Source organism: Trachurus japonicus, chromosome 9, assembly GCF_045865225.1.
Source record: "Trachurus japonicus isolate A0001 chromosome 9, Traja_1.0".
NCBI lineage: Eukaryota > Metazoa > Chordata > Actinopteri > Carangiformes > Carangidae > Trachurus > Trachurus japonicus.
Genome location: NC_140915.1, coordinates 11,877,448 through 11,898,669, shown reverse-complemented (window position 1 = coordinate 11,898,669; position 21,222 = coordinate 11,877,448). Strand labels below are relative to the sequence as shown.

The following is a 21,222-nucleotide window of genomic DNA, read 5'->3' as shown; positions in this document are numbered from 1 at the left end:
TGCCTCATCCCCTGGTTGTGCCAACTTCGGCCTTAAGTATTTAGCACAGCAATACAGATCTGTTCATCCTTCAGCCTCAGCCTTTATCGAGAAGAACTTTTATGTAGATGACGGCCTAACCAGTGTTTGTTCAATCAAGGAAGCTAAAGACTTGATTGTTGAAGCACAAAGGTTGTGCAAAAGAGGAGGTTTGCGCCTACATAAGTTCAACTCAAATAGGCAAGAGGTTCTCAGCTGTGTTGATCCCTCAGAAAGGGTGACAACTGCTAAATCCCATGATTTTGGCTTGGATGTGACATCAGTCGGATGTGCACTTGGCATTCAGTGGTCAATAGAAGATGACACCTTCAGTTTTAATATCAACTTAAGGGACCAACCTGCTACTCGCCGGGGTATTCTCTCAGTTATCGCCTCCTTGTACGACCCTCTAGGCTTTGTCGCCCCCTTTGCCTTGCTTGGGAAGTGCATTTTGCAGGAATTGTGTCGCACGGGCAAGGGATGGGATGAGCCCCTTTCTGAGGATGTACATTCACGGTGGGAGGAGTGGAAAGGTGGCCTCCAAAACCTGAAAGAAGTAAAGATATCCAGATGCTATCACCCACACAACTTTGGCAACATTGTAAGGACAGAACTGCACTACTTCTCGGACGCTAGTAATGTGGGTTATGGTGCATGTTCCTATGTACGGTACATTAATGACAGAAATGAAATACACTGCAGCCTTGTGATGGCCAAAGCAAGAGTGGCACCCATAAAAATCTTGAGCATTCCGAGGCTGGAGCTTTCAGCTGCTGTAATCTCTGCCAGAATGAGCGTCATGTTGAAAACTGAACTTGAAATGAAAATTGATGAGGAGTTCTTTTGGACAGACTCTCAAGTTGTGCTGGCATACATCAATAATGATGCTAGAAGATTTCATGTGTTTGTCGCAAATCGCCTGCAAGTGATTAAGGAAAAAACAGACCCTGGTCAGTGGCATTACGTTGAGACGTCAGAGAATCCAGCTGACCATGCATCTAGAGGCCTACATGTCTCCAATATCTCCTCAACAAGCTGGATGTCAGGACCCAAATTCCTGTGGGAGCAAGAGGTGAAACCTAGACCAAACTACTCCACTGAACTTCTGGTCGGTGACCCTGAAGTTAGAGCAGTTCAAGTGAATGTAGCCACCACTAACACCAGTGACTCCAACAGTGTGCTCGATGCTTTGAGCCGATTTTCATCTTGGTTAAAACTTCTCAAGGTTGTTGCAAGAATTAAAAGGCTGGCATCCAAGCGAAGACATGGTAATCATGTGACTGTGGAAGAACGAGAGAGAGCAGCTGATGTGGTTATTAAGCTTGCTCAGCAGCGAGCATTTTCCCAGGAGATGAAAACACTTGAAAGAGGAGGTAGTCTCCCTAGTTCCAGTCCTCTTTTTCGCCTTGATCCTATTGTGGATAAGGGCCTCTTTCGGGTGGGTGGGAGGCTAAAGCAATCATCCCTCAGTCAAGAACTAAAACATCCAGTCATCCTTCCAAAGGGCTCTCATGTTACTCAGCTCATTTTGTCACATTACCATGACAGGATTTGCCATCAAGGCCGAAGTCAAACTCAAATGGAGCTTAGAGCCAACGGATTTTGGCTTATTGGTGGGAGTAAATCTGTTGCCAGGCTGATATACAATTGTGTGAAGTGTAGGAAGCTTCGACGCCCAGTAGAGGAGCAACGTATGGCTGAGCTTCCAAGCGAACGAGTCGAGGTGTCAGCCCCCTTCACATATAGTGGTATGGATGTGTTTGGACCGTTCATTATCAAAAGGGCCCGCAAGGAACATAAGAGATATGGACTCATCTTTACCTGCCTCTCTTCCCGAGCTGTTCACATTGAAATGTTGGAAGATCTGTCGACAGACATATTTATGAATGCCTTAAGGTGTTTCATCAGCCTCAGAGGAGCTGTGCGCCAACTCCATTGTGATCATGGCACAAACTTTGTGGGAGCCAGGAACGAGCTCAGAGAAGCATTAAAGCAGTGTGATGTCACTCAACTCGAGGCTCAACTGGCGGATAAACAATGTGAGTTCATTTTCAATGCCCCCGCGGCAAGTCATGCTGGTGGTGTTTGGGAGCGCCAAATCCGGACTGTGAAGAATGTGTTGAACGCCACTCTTTCTCTCTGTCCTGGCAGACTTGATGATGCTTCACTTCGAACTCTGTTCTATGAAGCTATGGCCGTTGTTAACAGTCGCCCGCTGAATACAGATGGCATCAATGATCCCACATCACTAGAGCCCTTGACACCTAATCATCTAATCCTGATGAAGCCCAAAGTCGCTCTTCCACCCCCAGGGAAATTTGTGAAGGAAGACATGTATGCAGCAAAACGGTGGCGACGAGTGCAATATCTGATTGAACAGTTTTGGAGTCGCTGGAGGAAAGAATACCTTTTGAATATTTCTACAAGGCAAAAGTGGCATGTGCCTCGGCGTAACCTTAGAGTTAATGATGTTGTCATCATCAAGGATGATTTTCTTCCCAGAAATCAGTGGCAGTTGGGACGAGTGGTTGAACCCATTCAAGGGAGTGATGACCTAGTGCGTAAGGTCAAAGTGCAAGTGGGAGATCGGAAATCATCAGGGAAACTCACAATTGTCGAAAGACCCATTCAGAAGTTGGTGCTCTTGTTAGAGAATGAGCAACTTGGTGTTTGCTAGTGTTATGCCAATCTGTTAACATTTGTGGTTCAATACAGTGATGGCAAAGGTTATGAACCTGAACCCAAGAGAAATGTATTACTTGTTAAAAGGAAGAAAAAGAAAAAAATCATGTATGATTCAATGAGGACATATTTATCATAACATGATTGGTGGGAGTGTAAATGATAGTAATTGTTTAAAGCTGCCATCTCAGCCTTCCTGTGTCTTGTCTGCTGATTCCCCCTTTTATTTTTCTCACTCAAGTGCCTGTAAAAGTCAGTGTATCACTGCCATCTAGTGGTCAGTTTTCTGGGGTATAAAAGGGAGGAGGCCACTGTTACCTGTAAGCTCTTCCTGTGGGTGTGTGCGCTCACCTGTGCACATCACCACCATCCTCCCTTTGTTCTCCCCTGGTTGGCTCAGTGTTTGTGCTGCTGGCTTTGTTTGAAGCATGTCCGTGGCTCGTTGAGTGAGTTTTCTTTGTTGAATTATTTGTAATTTTTGTGTTGGTGCAGGTTCCCTTATAGTTTGGTTTTGTTCTGTTATCAGGAGACAGTGACACACAGTATAGACGGCACCTTCCATCCTCCTATTAGCCCCTTGGTTTGTGGAACAAGGTGTGTATCTTAATTTTGGGCCAGTACTTTATTTTTGATGTTTTGTTTTATTTTTTGGTTTTGGGGTGATGCCGTTCAAATTATATTTTTATTCCTTAAATAAGGTTTTAGTGATTTTGTAATGGGTTAATAAAATGTGGTTTTGTTTGTTTGCTTTTTATAGTAATAAATTGGGTGCTTTTGAATCTGTGTTGGGGAAGTGGTATGTGAAGTGCAATGTGTTAAACTTTTTCTTCTTGTGTTTTTTGTATATTCCCTCAGTTTTCACGGTGCTACACCAAAGAAATAAACTCATGCACCCGTAAGGAACTCTCCGCCTCGTTTATTGGGAACCAAGGGCCGCTACAGTGTGTTTTGTGTGTTGTCAGAGCTCTGGAGGGGAGGCTGGCTGGCTGCCCAGCACGAGGCACTAATAATAATAGCCTATAATATAATAATATATACCCTTAAAAAAAAAAAACCTTAAATAAAGACCGGATCTACATATTTATCATGTCTGACATTTGTTACAAACAAACCCTGTGAAAATAGCTTGACAATTGAGCGAATTATGATCACTTTTACATCATACCTCTATGGAAGTAATGCACTGCAGGAGTGAGTAGTCCTGTTCCAAGATGGCCGCCCTGTAGGCACGTCGCTCTAGTGGAAGGCAGCAGTCAATGCGGCGTCTATGTATATATGTCTATGGCTCCAATGATATGAAATGGTATACACTTCCTGTCTCTCTAAATGGGCGTGGCCAACCGTCACCCCACCTCGTCTGTGAACGTGTGTGTGGATTTATACAATTTTTAGGTAGATGAAAGTGAGATATTTATATTTTCTTATGATAACATAAAATATTTACACTACTAACAGTAATATTTAGCATGCCAAAAATAATTTAAATCATTTTCACGGGAGTTCGCGGCCGTTTGTTTGACGTTGCCTAGGAGATCTGTGCCAAATCTCGCGAGAGTGTGTCGTAGAGACAGAGACAGGTCTGGAACAAAGTGGATTTTCTCCGGATCTCTCCGTCTGAAAATTACCATTTTGGTGTCAAACTGTTCGGAAGAGATGTGGCTTGTGAAAAATGAGTCCAAAATTTGCTTCAGTGACCGTGGGGAGAAAGGCCCGATCATAATCGGTGTTCACATTAAATTGTCCCATAGGAATCAATACACTCCAAACTGCCTCTGGTCTCTCTAAAGGGGCGTGGCCGTGCAGAAGCCCACGTGACATGCATACAGGAAGCTGACTCGTCATGAAAGGTCTTGGTTTATAAACCGTCTTTGTGCTTACGGGGAAGTAGCAGCTGGTTAGCCGCTGTATGTTCGTAGCAGGGGGCTACTACGTATTAACTGACTCGCCGCTCTGTGTGTGTGTCGCGGTGATAATTTAACCGTGAAAAGTAGGCTACAACACACACAACATAACGTTACAGCCGCAGTGTTGTGAGCATAGACTGTAAAAAGAATTGTTGTTGTGAGTGAATCATGTCGGGACAACCAGGCTTCATGAATCCGCTTCACAGACCCCGGTGCTTGGCCGCCGCCGCTGCCGCCGCCGCTGCTCTAGTGGCGGCCGGGCACCGGGGTCTGTGAAGCGGATTCATGAAGCCTGGTTGTCTGCAAACCAAACACTTCTTTATGCTGATTTACATCAAAAGGGAGGTTCACAACTTTTCAAGACAGAATTAAAACACTTGTGAGGGGCCTTTCAAAGGGTAAATTTAAAGGGATTTTGTTCTAATGTGTAATGTTCCTATGCAAGTGAAGGCAAACTTCATGTATCATCTCTCTATTCGAGGAACAAGGACATTTTTAACCTGACAGGCTGAGGGCCTGGCCAAGGGGGCAGTTGTCGGTCTGAGAAGTGAAGCTCACTTCCGCGTTCAAAAAACTGCAATCCCCTCGAATTCCTCTGGGGGCTGGTGTCAGAAGGGAGCATTCTCCATAGACCCCCATGTTAAAATCGCAGACTTTACACCCTCAGTAAACGCAATTAGGGCGCGGAAACGTTGAGTGACAGGTCCTAAGCAATCACATAATATTGACTCATATTCTAATAGGGCTGGGATACATAACAGCAAGTCAGCAACAGACAGCAAAATTCAACACCACTAGTGCTAGAATGGCAGCTATTACCGTATTACAAATGAGAGCCATTTATGTCAAATGGCAATGCCTGTTGGTGTTATGTCTGCATCTTGCATGTTGTTGCTCTAGAAATGATTCTGTACCTTCTGCCAACTGGTCTGCACTGGCTTCTCCTTAAGTACCAGCAGGACTCATGTCATCACCACCACCACCTTTGAATAGCAAACATACAGTGTTTTTCCATACACTATAGTTCATACAGTAAGATAGTGTAGCCTATGTCTCACTTAATTTGCCCTTGTATTCATATACATAATAATGGAATGATAACAATAAAAAAGTGGCTTGTTTAATTTCATGGCCAGGGCCTATAGCCTACTGTGTAAAAGTGTAGCTACAGCCTCAAGGACCCATGTCCCTGGACCTCAAAGCCTTCTGACAAGAATTGCTTAGTAGACATAGAGAGGCGTTAATAACGAGGTAGGGCGTGATGACATGGCTGTAATCAAAGCAGACATAAATGGAATGAGAAGAAATCGAACTGAAAGACCTCTGAGTCTACGTGAGGTTGCTGTCGTCCTTCCCACGGTGTGAAGACAGCAGTGGTACAATCAAGAACGTGGATGTGAATTACAAATTTATTTGCCAAGGCAATCTACAAAACATGCACAGCAATTAACAGCATGACAAAAGAACATATAACATCAATCAGAAAACATCATTCAAGACATCCCCAAAACATGCTGCACAAAGACCCATGACGCAAGGCACATAACACCACAGCATGCAAAGCAGAAGCACAGACACAAAATGCATGCATACACAATAAAAGCAAGACCACAATAAGACATGCATGCTGACACATGAAAGCAGACAGACAACAACAAGATGGCTACAGGTTCAGCACAGACAGACCAATGTAATCACGTGCTAGCGCTGACAGAGCTGAGCACCTATTAACCATCTCTTCAAATGAGCTCTGAATAGTTGCTGGGATGGAATTCCACTCTAGTGCAGCTCTAACAGAGACTGACTAAAATAACTTTTCCACCTGCACCTCTTGTGAACCCATATGCAGTTGTTTTTATGTTGACGAACTGTCTGAGCGGAGGAGAGGTGGAACCATATATAATCTTGTGCATAAAACAAGCATTTACATATTTAATCAAATTGTCCCGACTCAGCAGGTTATTAGTGTCCTGTATTCCTAGGAATTCTTCTTTCTTCTTCTTCAGAGGAAATCCTACTTCCCATGGGCAAAAACTCACCAAACTTTACAGAAATGTCTGACCCTATGCCAGATTTACTCAACTCTAAGGACATGCCCCTCCCCACCCCCCCTCCTAAGCGTTTAAATGTTAAAACTTTAAAAAAAAAATCCTACCAAACCAAGGGTACATGCTACAGTTTTGCAACTTTCACCAAACTGTAGCCCCAATACTGTTGAAACTTCTGTCAACTTAAACTCATTACATATTATGAAGTCCATCACTGCAAGCTGCAAACAGAGACATACATACATACATATATAGTGAGAGAAAAGAGTAAAAGGGAAGTTACTGCAGCATTGCTTAACAAATTAAAGGGATAGTTCACCCTAGAATGATATTTCGCTCATTATCTACTCACCCTCATGTGGACTAAGGGCTGGAAGAAGTTTCAGAGTCCACCGTCCCTTCTCTGAGTTACAGGGGGTCTCAGCGTAGCAGTGCATGTCCATATAACGGTTGTAAAGGGACACCAGAGCTCTTCGTAAAAAAACACACACAAAAAAACATCCAAATACCTCCATGATGCTCGTATGTAATGTCCGTCTTGTGCTGAAGCCCCAAATTGCGTAATTGTCCCGAAAAAAATTAAATAAGTCTATATTTTAAGCTTGTTTGTAGCGGAAGCTTCTCAAAGCTCCTCTTCCTGGTCCGTCCAAATCTCGCGTGATTCGCAGTAACTGCACTGACGCCGGCGCAAATCACGCGAGATTTGGACGGACCAGGAAGAGGAGCTTTGAGAAGCTTCCGCTACAAACAAGCTTAAAATATAGACTTATTTAATTTTTTTCGGGACAATTACGCAATTTGGGGCTTCAGCACAAGACGGACATTACATACGAGCAGCATGGAGGTATTTGGATGTTTTTTTGTGTGTGTTTTTTTACGAAGAGCTCTGGTGTCCCTTTACAACCGTTATATGGACATGCACTGCTACACCAAGACCCCCTGTAACTCAGAGAAGGGACGGAGGACTCTGAAACTTCTTCCAGCCCTTAGTCGACATGAGGGTGAGTAGATAATGAGCGAAATATCATTCTAGGGTGAACTATCCCTTTAACAAGTTTACAAGAAGGGAGCAGGAAATGTTCTGCTGTAGTTGTGGTGTGCTCACGGTCACAGGTGACCTTGTTCTTCCCACCACAGTGAGGGTTGTCGGTGATGGGCCAGCAGTCAGGATGCTGCATATCGTCGCTGTAACACTGGTCGTGCACTTGCACGTTTAACACGGCAAATATTTAAACATGTACATTGAATAAGCAGGTTTTATCTAAATAAACATGATATGCTCTCTTCATTCTCTTTATATTCATATATCATTGTACTGTACACATACATTTATATATACAGTATACACAGTATATTTCAAATTTAATTAAACTTGAAATAGTCTGCTTTTGTCTTGAAAAGTCTGGGCAAAAACAAAATAGTAAAGCATGCAGAAATATCTGTAGCACATTTCTCCCCCATCGTGATCAAAACAAAACAAAAAAAGGGAACCTGCTAAAGGAATGAGTCTTAAACGTGACTTTTTACCCTGTTGCTAAAGTCTGTGAATCCCAAATGTGCCTATCTTCACTTTATTGTCAGAATCACTTCTGAAATTTGTCGTGCGTCCGAGACACTTGTTCCTCATGGCATAGAAACATAGACACAGTGTAGCACCCAACAAACATCGAACAACACAAAACATCACATCAAACAATGAGAAAAAAAAAAAAGATGAAGATGAGGCGTGCGACATTGTGTGGTTGGAACAGCTGACAGGGCTGGATGCTTGGTATATAAGCAGGGCGTGATCTTAAAGTGAGAGCTATTACACTCTGGCTGAAGTTGTGATTCGCATGATGAATACCTTCCAGACTCTCATCCTCTTGGTTTCTGGCCTCTCTGTGAGCGGTGAGTACAACTTGACAAGAGCTGTTCATCATCTTGTGTTATGATTGTTAATACAAGTAGTTGCATCTTTTTCATCAGATTCTCAGTGTCCCCCCTTTTGTTGTGTTTCAGCCCACCAAGAGAGCAATGCACTCCCCCAGTTTAGGAGCATGATCCTCTGTATGATGCCTCATAGCTGGCCTATTTGGGATTACACTGACTACGGCTGCTACTGTGGATTAGGAGGCTCTGGCACGCCTGTGGATGATCTGGACAGGTGAGAATTCGGACGCTGTTCAATTCAAAGACGACATTAAAAACATCGGTGTGTTTAAATATTTGCCTTGTTAAACTTGCAGGTGCTGCCAAGTGCACGACCAGTGTTACCATGACGCCAATCACCATCCTAAGTGCCGGTGGTTCATTGACAGCCCTTACATCAAGTTCTACAATTACAACTGTGATAAGCAGAACCAGAAGGTCACCTGTGGCCGTGAGTACACCACAACTAAAACACTTGCTGCTGACTTGGTCTCATGAATTTGTTAATTTGTTCAGAAATGCTGCAGTAACATCTATTTTCATTCTATTCTCTAAATATATTTTAATTTATTGTCAAAGTTTTAGGAACAAACAGGAACAGACTGGTCACCATCTCTTCTATATTTTTTGTAATCATTACTGCTCTCTGCTCCCATTCCCTTCAGCAAACAACAATGAATGTGAGCAGTTCATCTGCGAGTGCGACAGGAAGGCCTCTGAGTGTTTCGCCAAATCAAACTTTAACCCCGAACACAAGCACCTGCCCAAAAGCCGGTGTCAGTAAAGACCTCCGCAAACAGTTTTCAGCAGTAGTTTGTTATGTTTATTTACTGAAAATCATTATGATGTTGAGCTATTTTCACATAACCCTATACGTACTGTACAGTCAAACCCAAAATATAATGGTTTCTGTATGAGGCCACAAGTTTCTCATACTGTAATTTTTACAGACCTGAAACATCCATGATTGATGCCACATGGAGCTGCAGAGTTGTTTTACTTTATAGGCTACTTTATATGAACACCAACCTTACATGATGTTTACTGATGGTTGCTTATTCAAGGGTATAATCTTTCCTCAAGTTGCCAACAGAGGGCATTATTGTCTCCCTTTTTCATGTCTGGCTGTCAGGATGAAATCTGTAGCATACCTGTGATCTGATGTTGTGTTTTTTCTTTCCTGCCATACTTTCTGTAAAACTCCATGTCCAGTCTCCTACATTTGCATATAACAAAGGTATATCTACAAAAATGGAGGAAAAAAATCCATGTTTTTGTTATGTATTCTGTTTTACTTTTTGTGAGGGTTTTTTTTCCCAGTACATCACACATTGTTTGTTTTTTTTGTTTGTTTTTTTATGGTTTGTTTGGAACATTTGTTAACTGGCAAAATAGAAATTCCCGACCTGAATTATTGTCCAAAAAAATAATAATAATAATAATAATAATAAATAATTGTGAGTAATTTGCTCAAACCTATTTAGAAAAAGAGACAGAGAGATTGCAGTTTTGTTTTTTCAACAACAACAAAAAGCTGTGGAGTTTATTTGTGCTGTTGAACGTAACCGCTGTGAAACAATCAGAAAAATAACGTTTTATTTATCTGATTCAGCAGTTCCTCTCTCTGTACACTCTTAGCTCTCTCGACCACAGCTGTAAATGAAGTGTAGAACAAACAGCGCCACTCTTCATTGCAGCTACATTGTGGTCAAACATGGAATTGTCACAAAATCTTTTGAGCTGCATTTGAGTAGGCTACTATGCTTCCACCTAGTGGCTACAGTTGTAACTTGTGAATATATATACAGTATATTTATATAGAGATAATAAAGAACCACAGAGACAAAATCAAGGAAGACCCTGTTAAAGGGATAGTTCAACATTTTGGCAATTCCATAATAAATTGCCATAATCCCTATAGTCATAGGGGTGGCTTCATTACCTTTAAAGCAGAAGTAAGCGATCCGGTCGTTTTGGCTAACTTCTTGTCAGCCGATGGAGTTAGCAGCCCCCGCCCTCGTCATGGATCTATTGGTCCTTGTCCCTACGTCACCACATTCACGCGCATCCCTTGGCTGCACACACAGCCCTTCATGTCGTTCTCTCTCCTCATTGGATAAAGGTTGTAGGATACAGGAAGTATACAAGAAGTTTTCTCCTCGGCTCAGAGCAGAGCAGAGTGACTGACAGACCCGTGTTTCGGACCAAACACTCTATGTATAAGTAAGTGATTGCTGTCGGAAGATATAACTATTTAAGACTTATATTAACACAAATATTCTGCTTACTTCTGCTTTAATTATCGGTGCATGTTGTTTTGAGATCCGCAGAGCAGAGACGCGAGCTGCTCAGTGAACACAATGGAGGTAAACGGTACAGGTCCCCTGTCCCTCAAAACTCAAATCCACAAATCCAACAACTTTACTTGCGGACAAGTTGTGACCTGCACATTCACCACGCTATGAAATAATCAAGTATAATTATGTAACGTTATGACACATGAAATACTTGGAACTACTTGCACTTTTGAAATCCCTCCACCCAGCAGCCGTGTCTGGAAAGTAGTAGCACTTGCCTCGAAAACAACTCCGTCTCATGATGTTGTTGTTGGATGAGTTTGGTGAGTTTGGGAAGTATGATTTCCTCAGAAGAAGAAAGAAGAAGATGAGACTGGACCTTTGTGCAAAATTTGGTGAGCTTTCTACAGTACCCATGGTCCAGTTCAAGGACTATTGTTTGTGTTACCAGTTGAGGACATCTGGCATTTTCTCTTAACTCACTGAGCTAATTGGCTGGTAGTGAGACTTGATGTGTATCTTCATTTATCGACACTGTTCGGGCAGCAGGTTCAAGGCAGATTTTAAAATGGTCAAAATGTCACAAGTTCTGTTATCTAAACAAAAATCTGATAATACATAAATTGCATCTTGACAGCATGGAAATGTTAGTGATTTGTTTTTAACGATAAGTGTTTTGCTTCACAAGAGAAAATATGATGTTTAAAAATGTCGCTCTTACATTGACTGCAGTTGTTCCCATGAGAGCAGAATTCAAAATGTTCTCAAAAATTCAGTTTGGTGAAAGTTGCAAAACTGTAGCATGTAGCCTACCGTTGGTAGGAATTTGTAAAGTTTTTACATTTAAATGCTTATTGTGCCCTTAGCTGCCCGGACCCTAATGAGCTCACATAAAAGTGTCAGGAAACTGTAAAATAGTTAAAAAGTGTTAAGTGTTAATAAAGAATACATTTTAAGACAAATAAAATCACAACTCACTAGTGTAAAGCAGTGGGAGTGACACCATAGTATGTCATATATATGTATGTCATACTGAATGAATGAGCTGCTGGCAGCGAGAATTTCCTTTGGGATCAATAAAGTTTATTCAATTAAATCCAATTCATAAACTTTGATGATGAAAATATTAAAGGGATAGTTCGACATTTTGTCAAATTCTCTTATCGCCATAATCCCTGTAGTCATAGCAGTAGGTTCGTTACCTTTAATTATCGGTGCATGTTGTTTTGAGATCGGCGGAGCAGAGACGCGAGCTGCTCAGTGAACACAAGGGAGGTGAATGGTAGCCTACAGATCGCCTGTCCCTCATCAAACTCATCAAATACACAATCCAACAACTCCACAACGCTCTGGTGGACAAGTTGTGACCTGCACATTCACCACGCTATGAGATAATCATGTAACATTAGGACACATGAAGCAAATACTCAGAACTGCTCCACCCAGCAGCCGTGTCTGGAATGTAGTTCCAGCTGCATTTGCCTCGAAAACAACTCTGTCTAGTAATGTTACATTATTATTTCATAGCGTGGAGAATGTGCAGGTCACAACTTGTCCACCAGAGCATTTTGGAGTTGTTGGATTGTGTATTTGATGAGTTTGATGAGGGACAGGAGACCTGTACCGTTCACCTCCATTGTGTTCACTGAGCAGCTCACGGATCTCAAAACAACATGCACCGATAGTCAAAGGTAATGAACCTACTGACTATAGGGATTATGGTGATAGTAGAATTTGCCAAAAGGATGAACTATCCCTTTAACGTGAATTTGCCCTCAGGATAAAAAAAAAAGTAAATAAAGTTTTAGATTATTCTGCAAGTTGCAAGACCTGTGTTGCAGCATCAGTGCTACACATGCACTTATGCTGCTGCAGCCTTGAGGTGGATGAATGTGGATCCTGTATCATTCACCAGACTTGGTCCAATATAGATAATATATAATATAATCAGGGATGTGTCGCAGCTTCTCCACCCTGGTTTCTTTCTTTCTAAAACTTATGAAACAGCTCCAACCTGCTGTAATAAAGCGCACGGACTGTCTTGCACAAGGTAGCAGCAGGTATGCACCGGGTCTATTCTTCTGGTCACATCCTTCTTTTGGAAACACTATCAGCCCATCAGGGAACAACAGTTGAGTTTGCACAAAGCGGGGCAGTGTTTGGGCCGTGGTGGGGGGAGCCAGAGCCGGGGTGGGGGGGCCACACCTCTCCTCTCCCTCGGCTCTGGATTGGCTCCCCGCTGCCTCACTCCCTCCACCGAGTTCCGCGTTTCAGCGCATTTAAAGCCCCGCAGCGTCCGGACGCCTCCCACTCCCACTCTCCCCCTCTCTCTCAGGCTGCAGACAGAGGAACCGTCCATCACCACCATGTCCGACCGAGGAACCTTCGACACCAACGTGGTCACCGTGACCCGGTTCATGATGGAGGAAGGCCGCAAGGCGAAGGGCACCGGGGAGCTGACGACGCTGCTGAGCTCGCTGTGCACGGCGGTGAAGGCCATCTCCAGCGCCGTGCGTAAAGCTGGGATCGCCCACCTGTGAGTAGTAGTAGTAATAGTAGTAATAGTAGTAAGAACAAGAAGAAGGGTTAGAAAGAAAATGTTGTGTTGTTGTTGTGTTAAAATTAATTGTGTTTAATGCGACAAACTTTGGGCCGAGTGTCAGTCAGTCCCGTGCATCCCATCCACGCTGGCACAAACAACAGAGCAGGAGATTCAGGTTCTCACTGCGCCAATCAGGAAGCGCATACCTGACACCACCACGCCCACCTCACTTCACTTCTCCACACAGGCACATTGTATATTCCCAGCAAACACATTTCCTGCTCCATTTGAAAAACCAAAACATGTGCAAGAGAAATCTGTGCTTTCATTATCAGAGATAATCAAAGATCCACTCCCTCTTTATTCACACATGAAGGTTTTCTGACCTCATGTTTGTTTGTTTTTTCATGTCTCCGGAGCTGAAATCTCTCTGCAGACTGGTTTTGATTCAGGTTTTTCACTTCTGTTGTTGATGCAATTTCTTTTCTTTCTTTCTTTCTTTCTTTCTTTCTTTCTTACTCAATCACTGCAGCTGTTCAGAAATGCAGAGTCATGCATCAGCTGCACTTTTTTTTTCTATCACATCATTCACATCAAACTTGGATCAGTTGGTTTATGGAGGTTAAAGCTCCATAATTTACATGTTGTGGTCAATAAGAAGATGTATTTATGGTTTTAGGAACCAAAACCATCTCATCTCACCATCACCATAGGTTTCCATCTCCTCTTCTCTCTGTAGCTCTAGTAACAACAGGACAGTGTCAGCCAGTCGAAGAGATGAGGCTTCTCTTCTGATTGACCTATTCGCCTGTAGCTGGACACTACAGGTGAATAGGGTAAACATTTGAACTAACTGATATCACCATGAAACTTCCCATGTTTATCACTTGCATTAAGACAAATATTTTTTGTAGTTTTGTCAAATTTTACATTTAAATGTGTAAATGAGGCCATAGCTAATGAAATATGCGTTCATTTGCATACATTTCCAGAACCGAAATCTGAACAATTGATAAAGCCCCTTTCAAAATTCTTGTTTTATTTTGTTGACATATTAGAGTCAGAAGTTTTTACAGAGGGGATTTTGGATTTCTCTTTTTATCACTCTGAATGAGAAAATATTGTCACCAGCCCTAAAACAAAAAAAATCCAATTTCACCATATTTTTAGGAATAAAATGTTGTATAAATCAGGCTATCAACAAACCCCAATGTGAAAACCTTCATAATATAGACAGGAATAAAACTGGAAGGTTTGGTGTCTGTAGGTGCTGCTGAAGTAGAGATTTCGGGCTCAGAGTCTGAGGAAAAACTCATTTTGAGAAAACGGCCTTTAAAGACTTGTACTGTAAAATGCCATAGATTGTTAATGTAAATCGTACTTTTACGATTTGTTGCGGATACGGAGGAAATTACAATAACATAACTGTTCAGGAGAGAGAGAGCTTTACAATGATACCTGACATGACATGGGTCAGTCAACAGGGACAGCACAGTATGTCACAGTAGCATTTTAACTTCTGGTGAATTTAGGAGAAATCTACTGCAGAAAGAGACAAAATGAAGTAAAGTAAAAACCTTAATGTGGATTTTCTACCATTTCTTTCAACTTTTCTGAAAGAATACATGTTAAGGAAGAAAAATAGCCCAAAATCTCAAAATTTATCAGTGCATGTAGTTTCTCGCACAAACCTCTACCTTTACCTTGTGTGAACAAGGAAGTGACTTTGTCTTCGTGCCAGTTCCCAGTTTTCATTCTCACTGTTTGTTTTGTTTTGTTTTGTTTTTTTGTCTTATATCTCCCATATCTCATCAGTTACGGCATCGCTGGCAGCACCAACGTGACGGGCGACCAGGTGAAGAAGCTGGATATTCTGTCCAACGACCTGATCATCAACATGCTCAAGTCGTCGTTCACCTCCTGCGTGCTGGTGTCCGAGGAGAACGAGGAGATCATCGTCGTGGACCCGGAGACCAGGGTGAGTCGTCAAACCAGAGTCAGCATCTGCGCTTCCTCCATGAAGCGAGTTCTCATAAGGAAACGTATTGTCTTCATACTAAAACTGGATGATCCACATTTCCTCCTGGTGAATTCAAACTGGATCTGGTTTTTCAGGCTGAGGTGCAGCTGGTTTTAATCTCGACCTTTGCCCGAAGTCGTGAACTCTCTCTTCATATGATCTGAGCTCAAAAATCCTCAAATCTTAAAAAAAAAAGACGTATTTAATGACATGAACATGTTGGAAACTTCAACATGTTGTTCTAAAGCCTCCAGCCTGATGGAAATGTTGCAGCAGCACGAGGTTGTTGCTAAATCCAGTGTTTCGCCTCTCGTTTCTGCAGAAACGATGATGTAAACACGACGACTCAAACTGACTTCAGAGTAATGTGACATCACACCAGGTGCAAATTTGGCAAAGGAGATGAGTTTTGAAACTTTTTCTCACTGTTGTAAAGGATGTTGTAGTCTATAAAAGTGGTGTTTTATTATCATCGATATATGATATACAAAGTACAAACCACAAAATACTATGAATGAGACGATTTTACTTTGATTCTCAGATCTCAGTCTTTAGTGTGTTTTTTGTTTTTCTAAACTTTCATCTTTAGTTGTTGCAACCAGTGTTTTTGCTCAATGTAAGAAGATTCATATTAAGAAGGGCTGCACACCATGCAAAAAAACCATCATATTGCAGTTATATGGCAGATTTCAGTGTTCAGAGTCATTTTGACTTGAAAAATATAGAATTGATGTAATTTCTGTTGGATTTTGTACCAAACAAGCACGTCCCCTTTATGTGGTGAGAATATTGTTTTGTTTGCAGCAACACAACACGTATGGTGCAGACGGAGAACAACAATGATGCAACACATTTTACTTTCATGGGAAAAGAATTGCAGCTCCTGCGATTTGGAAATTGCACTTGGCCAAATTGCAGTTTTGACCACATTGTGATTAATTGTGCAGCAACTAGACCTGTGAATCTGTCTAAAGTGACATTAGATTAGTGATTTGGTTCTCCTCTTTCCTCCTTTCAGGGTAAATACATCGTGTGCTTCGACCCTCTGGACGGCTCCTCCAACATCGACTGTCTCGTCTCCATCGGCACCATCTTCGCCATCTACAAAAAGGTACAAACGCTTGTCTATGGATATTCTCATTCATCCAGGTCATTGTTCTTTTCTGGGCAAATTGAACCGTAGGCAACTGGACTTGTATTTGTCTGGGAAGACGTTTCGCCTCTTATCCAAAGGGCTTCATCAGTAGTGAGACTAGCTAGTGCTAGTGAGACTTGTTGCGTACTTGTTGCGTAAGGAATTAATGAAGCCACAAATGCTTGTGTGTTAGTTTGTCCAGAGAAGAGTTGGGGAAAGATGAATAATAAAGTCATGTTGTTTTGTGTCAGAACACAGATGACGAGCCGTGTGAGAGAGACGCTCTGAAGCCGGGCAGAGACCTGGTGGCGGCCGGCTACGCCCTCTACGGCAGCGCCACCATGGTCGTGCTCTCCACCGGACACGGAGTCAACGGCTTCATGCTCGACCCGGTGAGTTGAGTTCCCTCCGGACGATCCGAACCGTCACAGAGCAGTACAACACAAAGTTGTATAACATTTCCTGTCGTTCCTCTCCTCAGGCACTCGGTGAGTTCATCCTGGTCGACCGCGACATTAGGATCAAGAAGCGAGGGAAGATCTACAGCTGCAACGAAGGATACTCAAAACACTTCGACCCGGCTGTGACAGAGTATCTGCAGAAGAAGAAGTTCCCTCAGGTAACGGCAACATCAGGACGTGTGGGGAAGATTTGAAGTCTGATGATGGATAAAAATAGTTGTTTGATCCAGTTTGATGAGATGTTTCCTTCTGTCCAGATGTTTCTGTTTTGTATCTGTGCATCGTGACCTCATGCAGCTTTAACCGACCCACTAATCCAACTTTTTACTGGTTTGCAGGACGGCAGTGAACCGTACAACGCCCGCTACATCGGCTCCATGGTGGCAGACGTTCACCGGACGCTGATGTACGGAGGCATCTTTTTATACCCAGGGAATGTGAAGAGCCCCAAGGGAAAGGTAAGATCTTCTCCTCCGCTTTACCAACTCTACAGAGCAAAGTAGAACTGATGTTTCACCTGAAGACGACACAGAAGACATGAAGTAGATTGCATCAAAAACAACTAAAACTTCCTCTATTATACAAGTTAAACTCAAACTCATGTATTATTACCAGAAAATACAATTTTATATAGGCCTACGATAATATATTATAATAAAAAATGCATCGCTCCATCTTTGAACACAGGAACCTTGTGCTGTGTGTTTGCATTTGTGATTTTAAACTTATCCTTCAATAACTTCAAGATGTGGTGTTTTATTTTTGAAAAGCATGAATTATAATATTTAGCTTATGCACATTTAAAATAAATGAATCAATAAAAAATCAGTATGTTTCTAAATCGTTTTGCCGTTGTGGCTCCTCGGAGGTTTATTTATTATAACAAGTGAGCTGTCATGACATGAAAAGGTTTTACTTAGAAACTAAGGGAGTAAAAGAAAAGTGGATAAACTCAGATTTTATTTTCTCTACTTCCATTTGTGATCGTTACACTGTGTCGTTTTCCAAAGAAATTTTCAATCATAAAAAAACAAACAACTTCTCTCCGTTCGCCGGTCTGACCTGTAGCATGAGGCCGTGGTGAGGACATCGTGTCACAATGTTGTTTCTTCACTCTGCACATCCTCCCACTGTTTGTAAGACTGAACCCAACAACATGAGATTGACACACTGGGGATGAAAAACACTGTAAATTACTTCAACAAGTCCGTTTCTTTTTTATGCAAACATACATTATACATTATACATCTTGACAATAAGGATTTTGTTGTCTCTGACACTGTCACAGTGTAACTTAAACCGGTTTTCACACATTAGATTTAAAAAATACAGATGTTTAACAAGAAAATTAAAGTGAGTAGTTCAAGGAGGATGAAGCCTTCATTTACGATTAAGCCCGATGACTCATATAAAATACCTGTTAAATAAATAAAGGACATTGAATCAAACTAATGAACGAGTTAAAACAGAATTTAAGAGGTCAGAGATTAATAATCTTAAATATCTTAATCATAAATATATACATTTTTTTAGGGGAATTATTAAATTTTGTTTGTATACAGCAGAAGTTTTTTTTTAAACGGCACAGCTACAGAAATTTTTTTAGCTGCTAATAGTTGATTGATTAATTCAATTTTATCATTGTGTCATGCATACATCCATATGCCCAGCCCACATGGACTTACAGTAGACACCAAGAAAACAAACCGGCACCTACGCCGTCAGCACATCAATGAAACAAACACACAAAAATACAAAAATACAGTTAAAAAACCAGATCCTCAGGAGCCAATCAGGTCATCTTTGAAAGAAAGAAAGAAAGAAAGAAAGAAAGAAAGAAAGAAAGAGCAAACGATACCAAGATTCAAAGGAGTTCATCAAAGATTAATTAAACAAACTGTCTTCTTTTCCAAGCCTTAGAAATAAAAAATAAGAAACACTGATATTAAACAACCGTTCCAGTTTTTGCATCAGAGCAGCAAAATATTTCAGGGTTTTGTCTTTAAATTTCTCAGAATGATACCTCTCTCATTACTTAGTACAGTACAAAAGGAAATGGAGTTGATGCTTTAGTTCAGGGAGATGATGATGATAATAAACTCTGAGACTAATCCCTCCCTCCCTCCCTCCCCTGGCTCTCAGCTGCGGCTGCTGTACGAGGGTAACCCCATGGCGTTCATCATGGAGCAGGCGGGCGGCATGGCCTCCACCGGCTACGAGACCATCCTGGACATCCAGCCGGAGAGCATCCACCAGCGGGCGCCCGTCGCCATGGGATCCCCGGAGGACGTGCTGGAGTACGTCGCCATCTGCAAGAAGCACGGCAAGAAGTGACGCCGCACAGACTCGTCCACACAACCATGAAAAAACAAAACAAAGAAAAACCTTGTTTCTCCAAACCGTGAGCCGTGTGAGTGCTGGGAAAGTTTTGGCCTCTTTATTGAAGCTTGATGTGTTTTTTTTTTTTTGTTTTTGTTTTTGGATGAAGTGTTACTGAGGAGGCCGAGGAGTTACAAGGTTTTAATGACAACACCAGCAAATGTTCATGTTCATGGAGACGTGAAAATTGTGGTTCATAAGCTCAAACGCACACATTCCACACACAAAGACAAAAAAATAAAAACTACCAAAGACCAAAATAAAAGTGCCAAAAATAAAAATAAAAACACAAATGCACTGAGATAATAATAAAAAACCAAAGAGAGAGAGAGAGAGAGAGAGAGAGAATTCCTCCTGGGTTTCTCTGCAGGAAACTCACGCTGCACAAGTGAAGGACCAAACTCGACCTCGACATAAAAAACCGATGCCTTAAATATGTGAACAGCTACTGTTTGAAATGATGATGTTTCAATAAATCCAGATGAATCTGACCAGACCAAAACAGTGTTTTCAATTATTTTAAAACTCCACATTTGCACCTTAATTCTAGTGTTTTATATGTTATAGCGTTTTATACATTGCATGTTTTCTCAATATTTCATAAAAAATGGAGAATTGGATTTCCTCTGAAAGTGAATTAACTTTATTTTGAAAAATGTGTCCAAATGTTTTTTTTTTATAGATAATTTTCATATTTCTATTCTATTTAATCTTTTTATATGAATCCTAAATTGTATATAGTATATGTGTATTTTTTTGCACTGAGTATTTTTATTTCAGTTTATTCTATTTTATTTTATTTAAATTTTTCTTATCCATAACTAACTATTTTTTGGTACCTTATGTTTGCACCTGACACCAGGACAAGTTCCTTGTGCTGTAAACTGTTTACGGGGGCAGTTTTTCTGCAAACAGTCTCTGCATTTACTTGGATTGATGAGTTTGATGAAGAGAAACCAAGAAATCCCATTAGCCTCCGTAGCGTAACTCACGGCTCTGCTCCGCCGTTCTAAAAATAGCTTGCACCGCGACAATTAAAGGTAACGAACCTACTCCAAAGACTATAGGGCAGAGCGATAGATATAACAGAGTGGCGACAGCCTTTGATGTCGCCGCCAGCGCGGTCACGTGGTTCATGTAGCTCCCAATAGTTCCAAACGAGGCTGCCGCTGTCATGTTCTGCTATGGGACAGACAGCACTGAGCTTGCTTTTGGACGGGAAATATTAAAAAATAAACCGTACAAAGGTATATTTACAACTGTTACTGAATTACTGTATGTACATCAATGTCAGTTTTCAAACAAAAGGCAAAATCTTCTTGCTTCAAGGTTTTATTTGTCACTCTAAAGTGAAGATTAGCCTGCCCTACAGTAAAAATGGCATAAGAAGAGGAGTAAAGCAATATATTAAGCGGGAATATATATATTTAAGCATAAAAGATGTTCAATCAAACCCACACAGTTTGAAACAACGTTCAAAACACACACAGCCAGTATCACCTAAATATAAAGCCCGCTAGCTTAATGCTAACGTATAATGCAAAACCTCATAGACGGGCTAAGAGAAATTAGCATCGATATCGCCATTTTGCGGCAACCGAGCCACAGCAGTAAAGCTGCCAAAACCTGGCTTTAGCGCTGTCAACACGTCACAGTTTTAATATTTTGTTCATGCAAGAAAGTCACCGTTTAATCCGGAGTCTGTGGTCAGTTCATAACGTTTGTTAGGAACTTGCACCGATGTTTGTTCTGGGAGAAGTGCAGAGTCTGTGTGAGCCCCGACCGGGGACCAGGGGAGGCGGCTGTCACAGCAGCAGCAGCCGCT

At 41.7% G+C, this 21,222-nt stretch overlaps 2 protein-coding genes across 4 annotated transcripts; both read left to right on the top strand.

The window, feature by feature from the left end:
• The first annotated feature begins 8,490 nt into the window (after nt 1-8,490).
• Nucleotides 8,491-9,347, top strand: LOC146981011 (phospholipase A2, minor isoenzyme-like). 3 transcript variants are annotated; one of them, XM_085788106.1, is made up of 4 exons: nt 8,491-8,542; nt 8,663-8,798; nt 8,881-9,014; nt 9,229-9,347. In XM_085788106.1, exons 1-4 carry the CDS (start codon nt 8,491-8,493, stop codon nt 9,345-9,347), a joined length of 441 nt encoding a protein of 146 aa, XP_085644232.1. The 3 variants fall into 3 exon arrangements, with proteins under 3 accessions (XP_085644232.1, XP_085644231.1, XP_085644229.1); XM_085788105.1 differs by having other exon boundaries at nt 8,654-8,798; XM_085788103.1 differs by having other exon boundaries at nt 8,621-8,798.
• A 3,841-nt stretch (nt 9,348-13,188) lies between these two features.
• Nucleotides 13,189-19,718, top strand: fbp1a (fructose-1,6-bisphosphatase 1a). The gene is made up of 7 exons (XM_085785922.1): nt 13,189-13,396; nt 15,218-15,380; nt 16,441-16,533; nt 16,809-16,949; nt 17,039-17,176; nt 17,357-17,476; nt 19,161-19,718. The coding sequence occupies exons 1-7, from the start codon at nt 13,227-13,229 to the stop codon at nt 19,350-19,352; spliced, it is 1,017 nt and encodes a 338-aa protein (XP_085642048.1). The 5' UTR covers nt 13,189-13,226; the 3' UTR covers nt 19,353-19,718.
• Nucleotides 19,719-21,222: the final 1,504 nt, after the last annotated feature.

Coding starts and splice junctions, on each gene's coding strand:
- LOC146981011 (XM_085788103.1), top strand. CDS start 8,491: ATGAATACCTTCCAGACTCTCATCCTCTTGGTTTCTGGCCTCTCTGTG. Junction 8,543..8,620: donor TTCTGGCCTCTCTGTGAGCG/GTGAGTACAACT, acceptor CTTTTTCATCAG/ATTCTCAGTGTCCCCCCTTT. Junction 8,799..8,880: donor CCTGTGGATGATCTGGACAG/GTGAGAATTCGG, acceptor TTAAACTTGCAG/GTGCTGCCAAGTGCACGACC.
- fbp1a (XM_085785922.1), top strand. CDS start 13,227: ATGTCCGACCGAGGAACCTTCGACACCAACGTGGTCACCGTGACCCGG. Junction 16,534..16,808: donor TCTTCGCCATCTACAAAAAG/GTACAAACGCTT, acceptor GTTTTGTGTCAG/AACACAGATGACGAGCCGTG. Junction 17,477..19,160: donor TGAAGAGCCCCAAGGGAAAG/GTAAGATCTTCT, acceptor CCTGGCTCTCAG/CTGCGGCTGCTGTACGAGGG.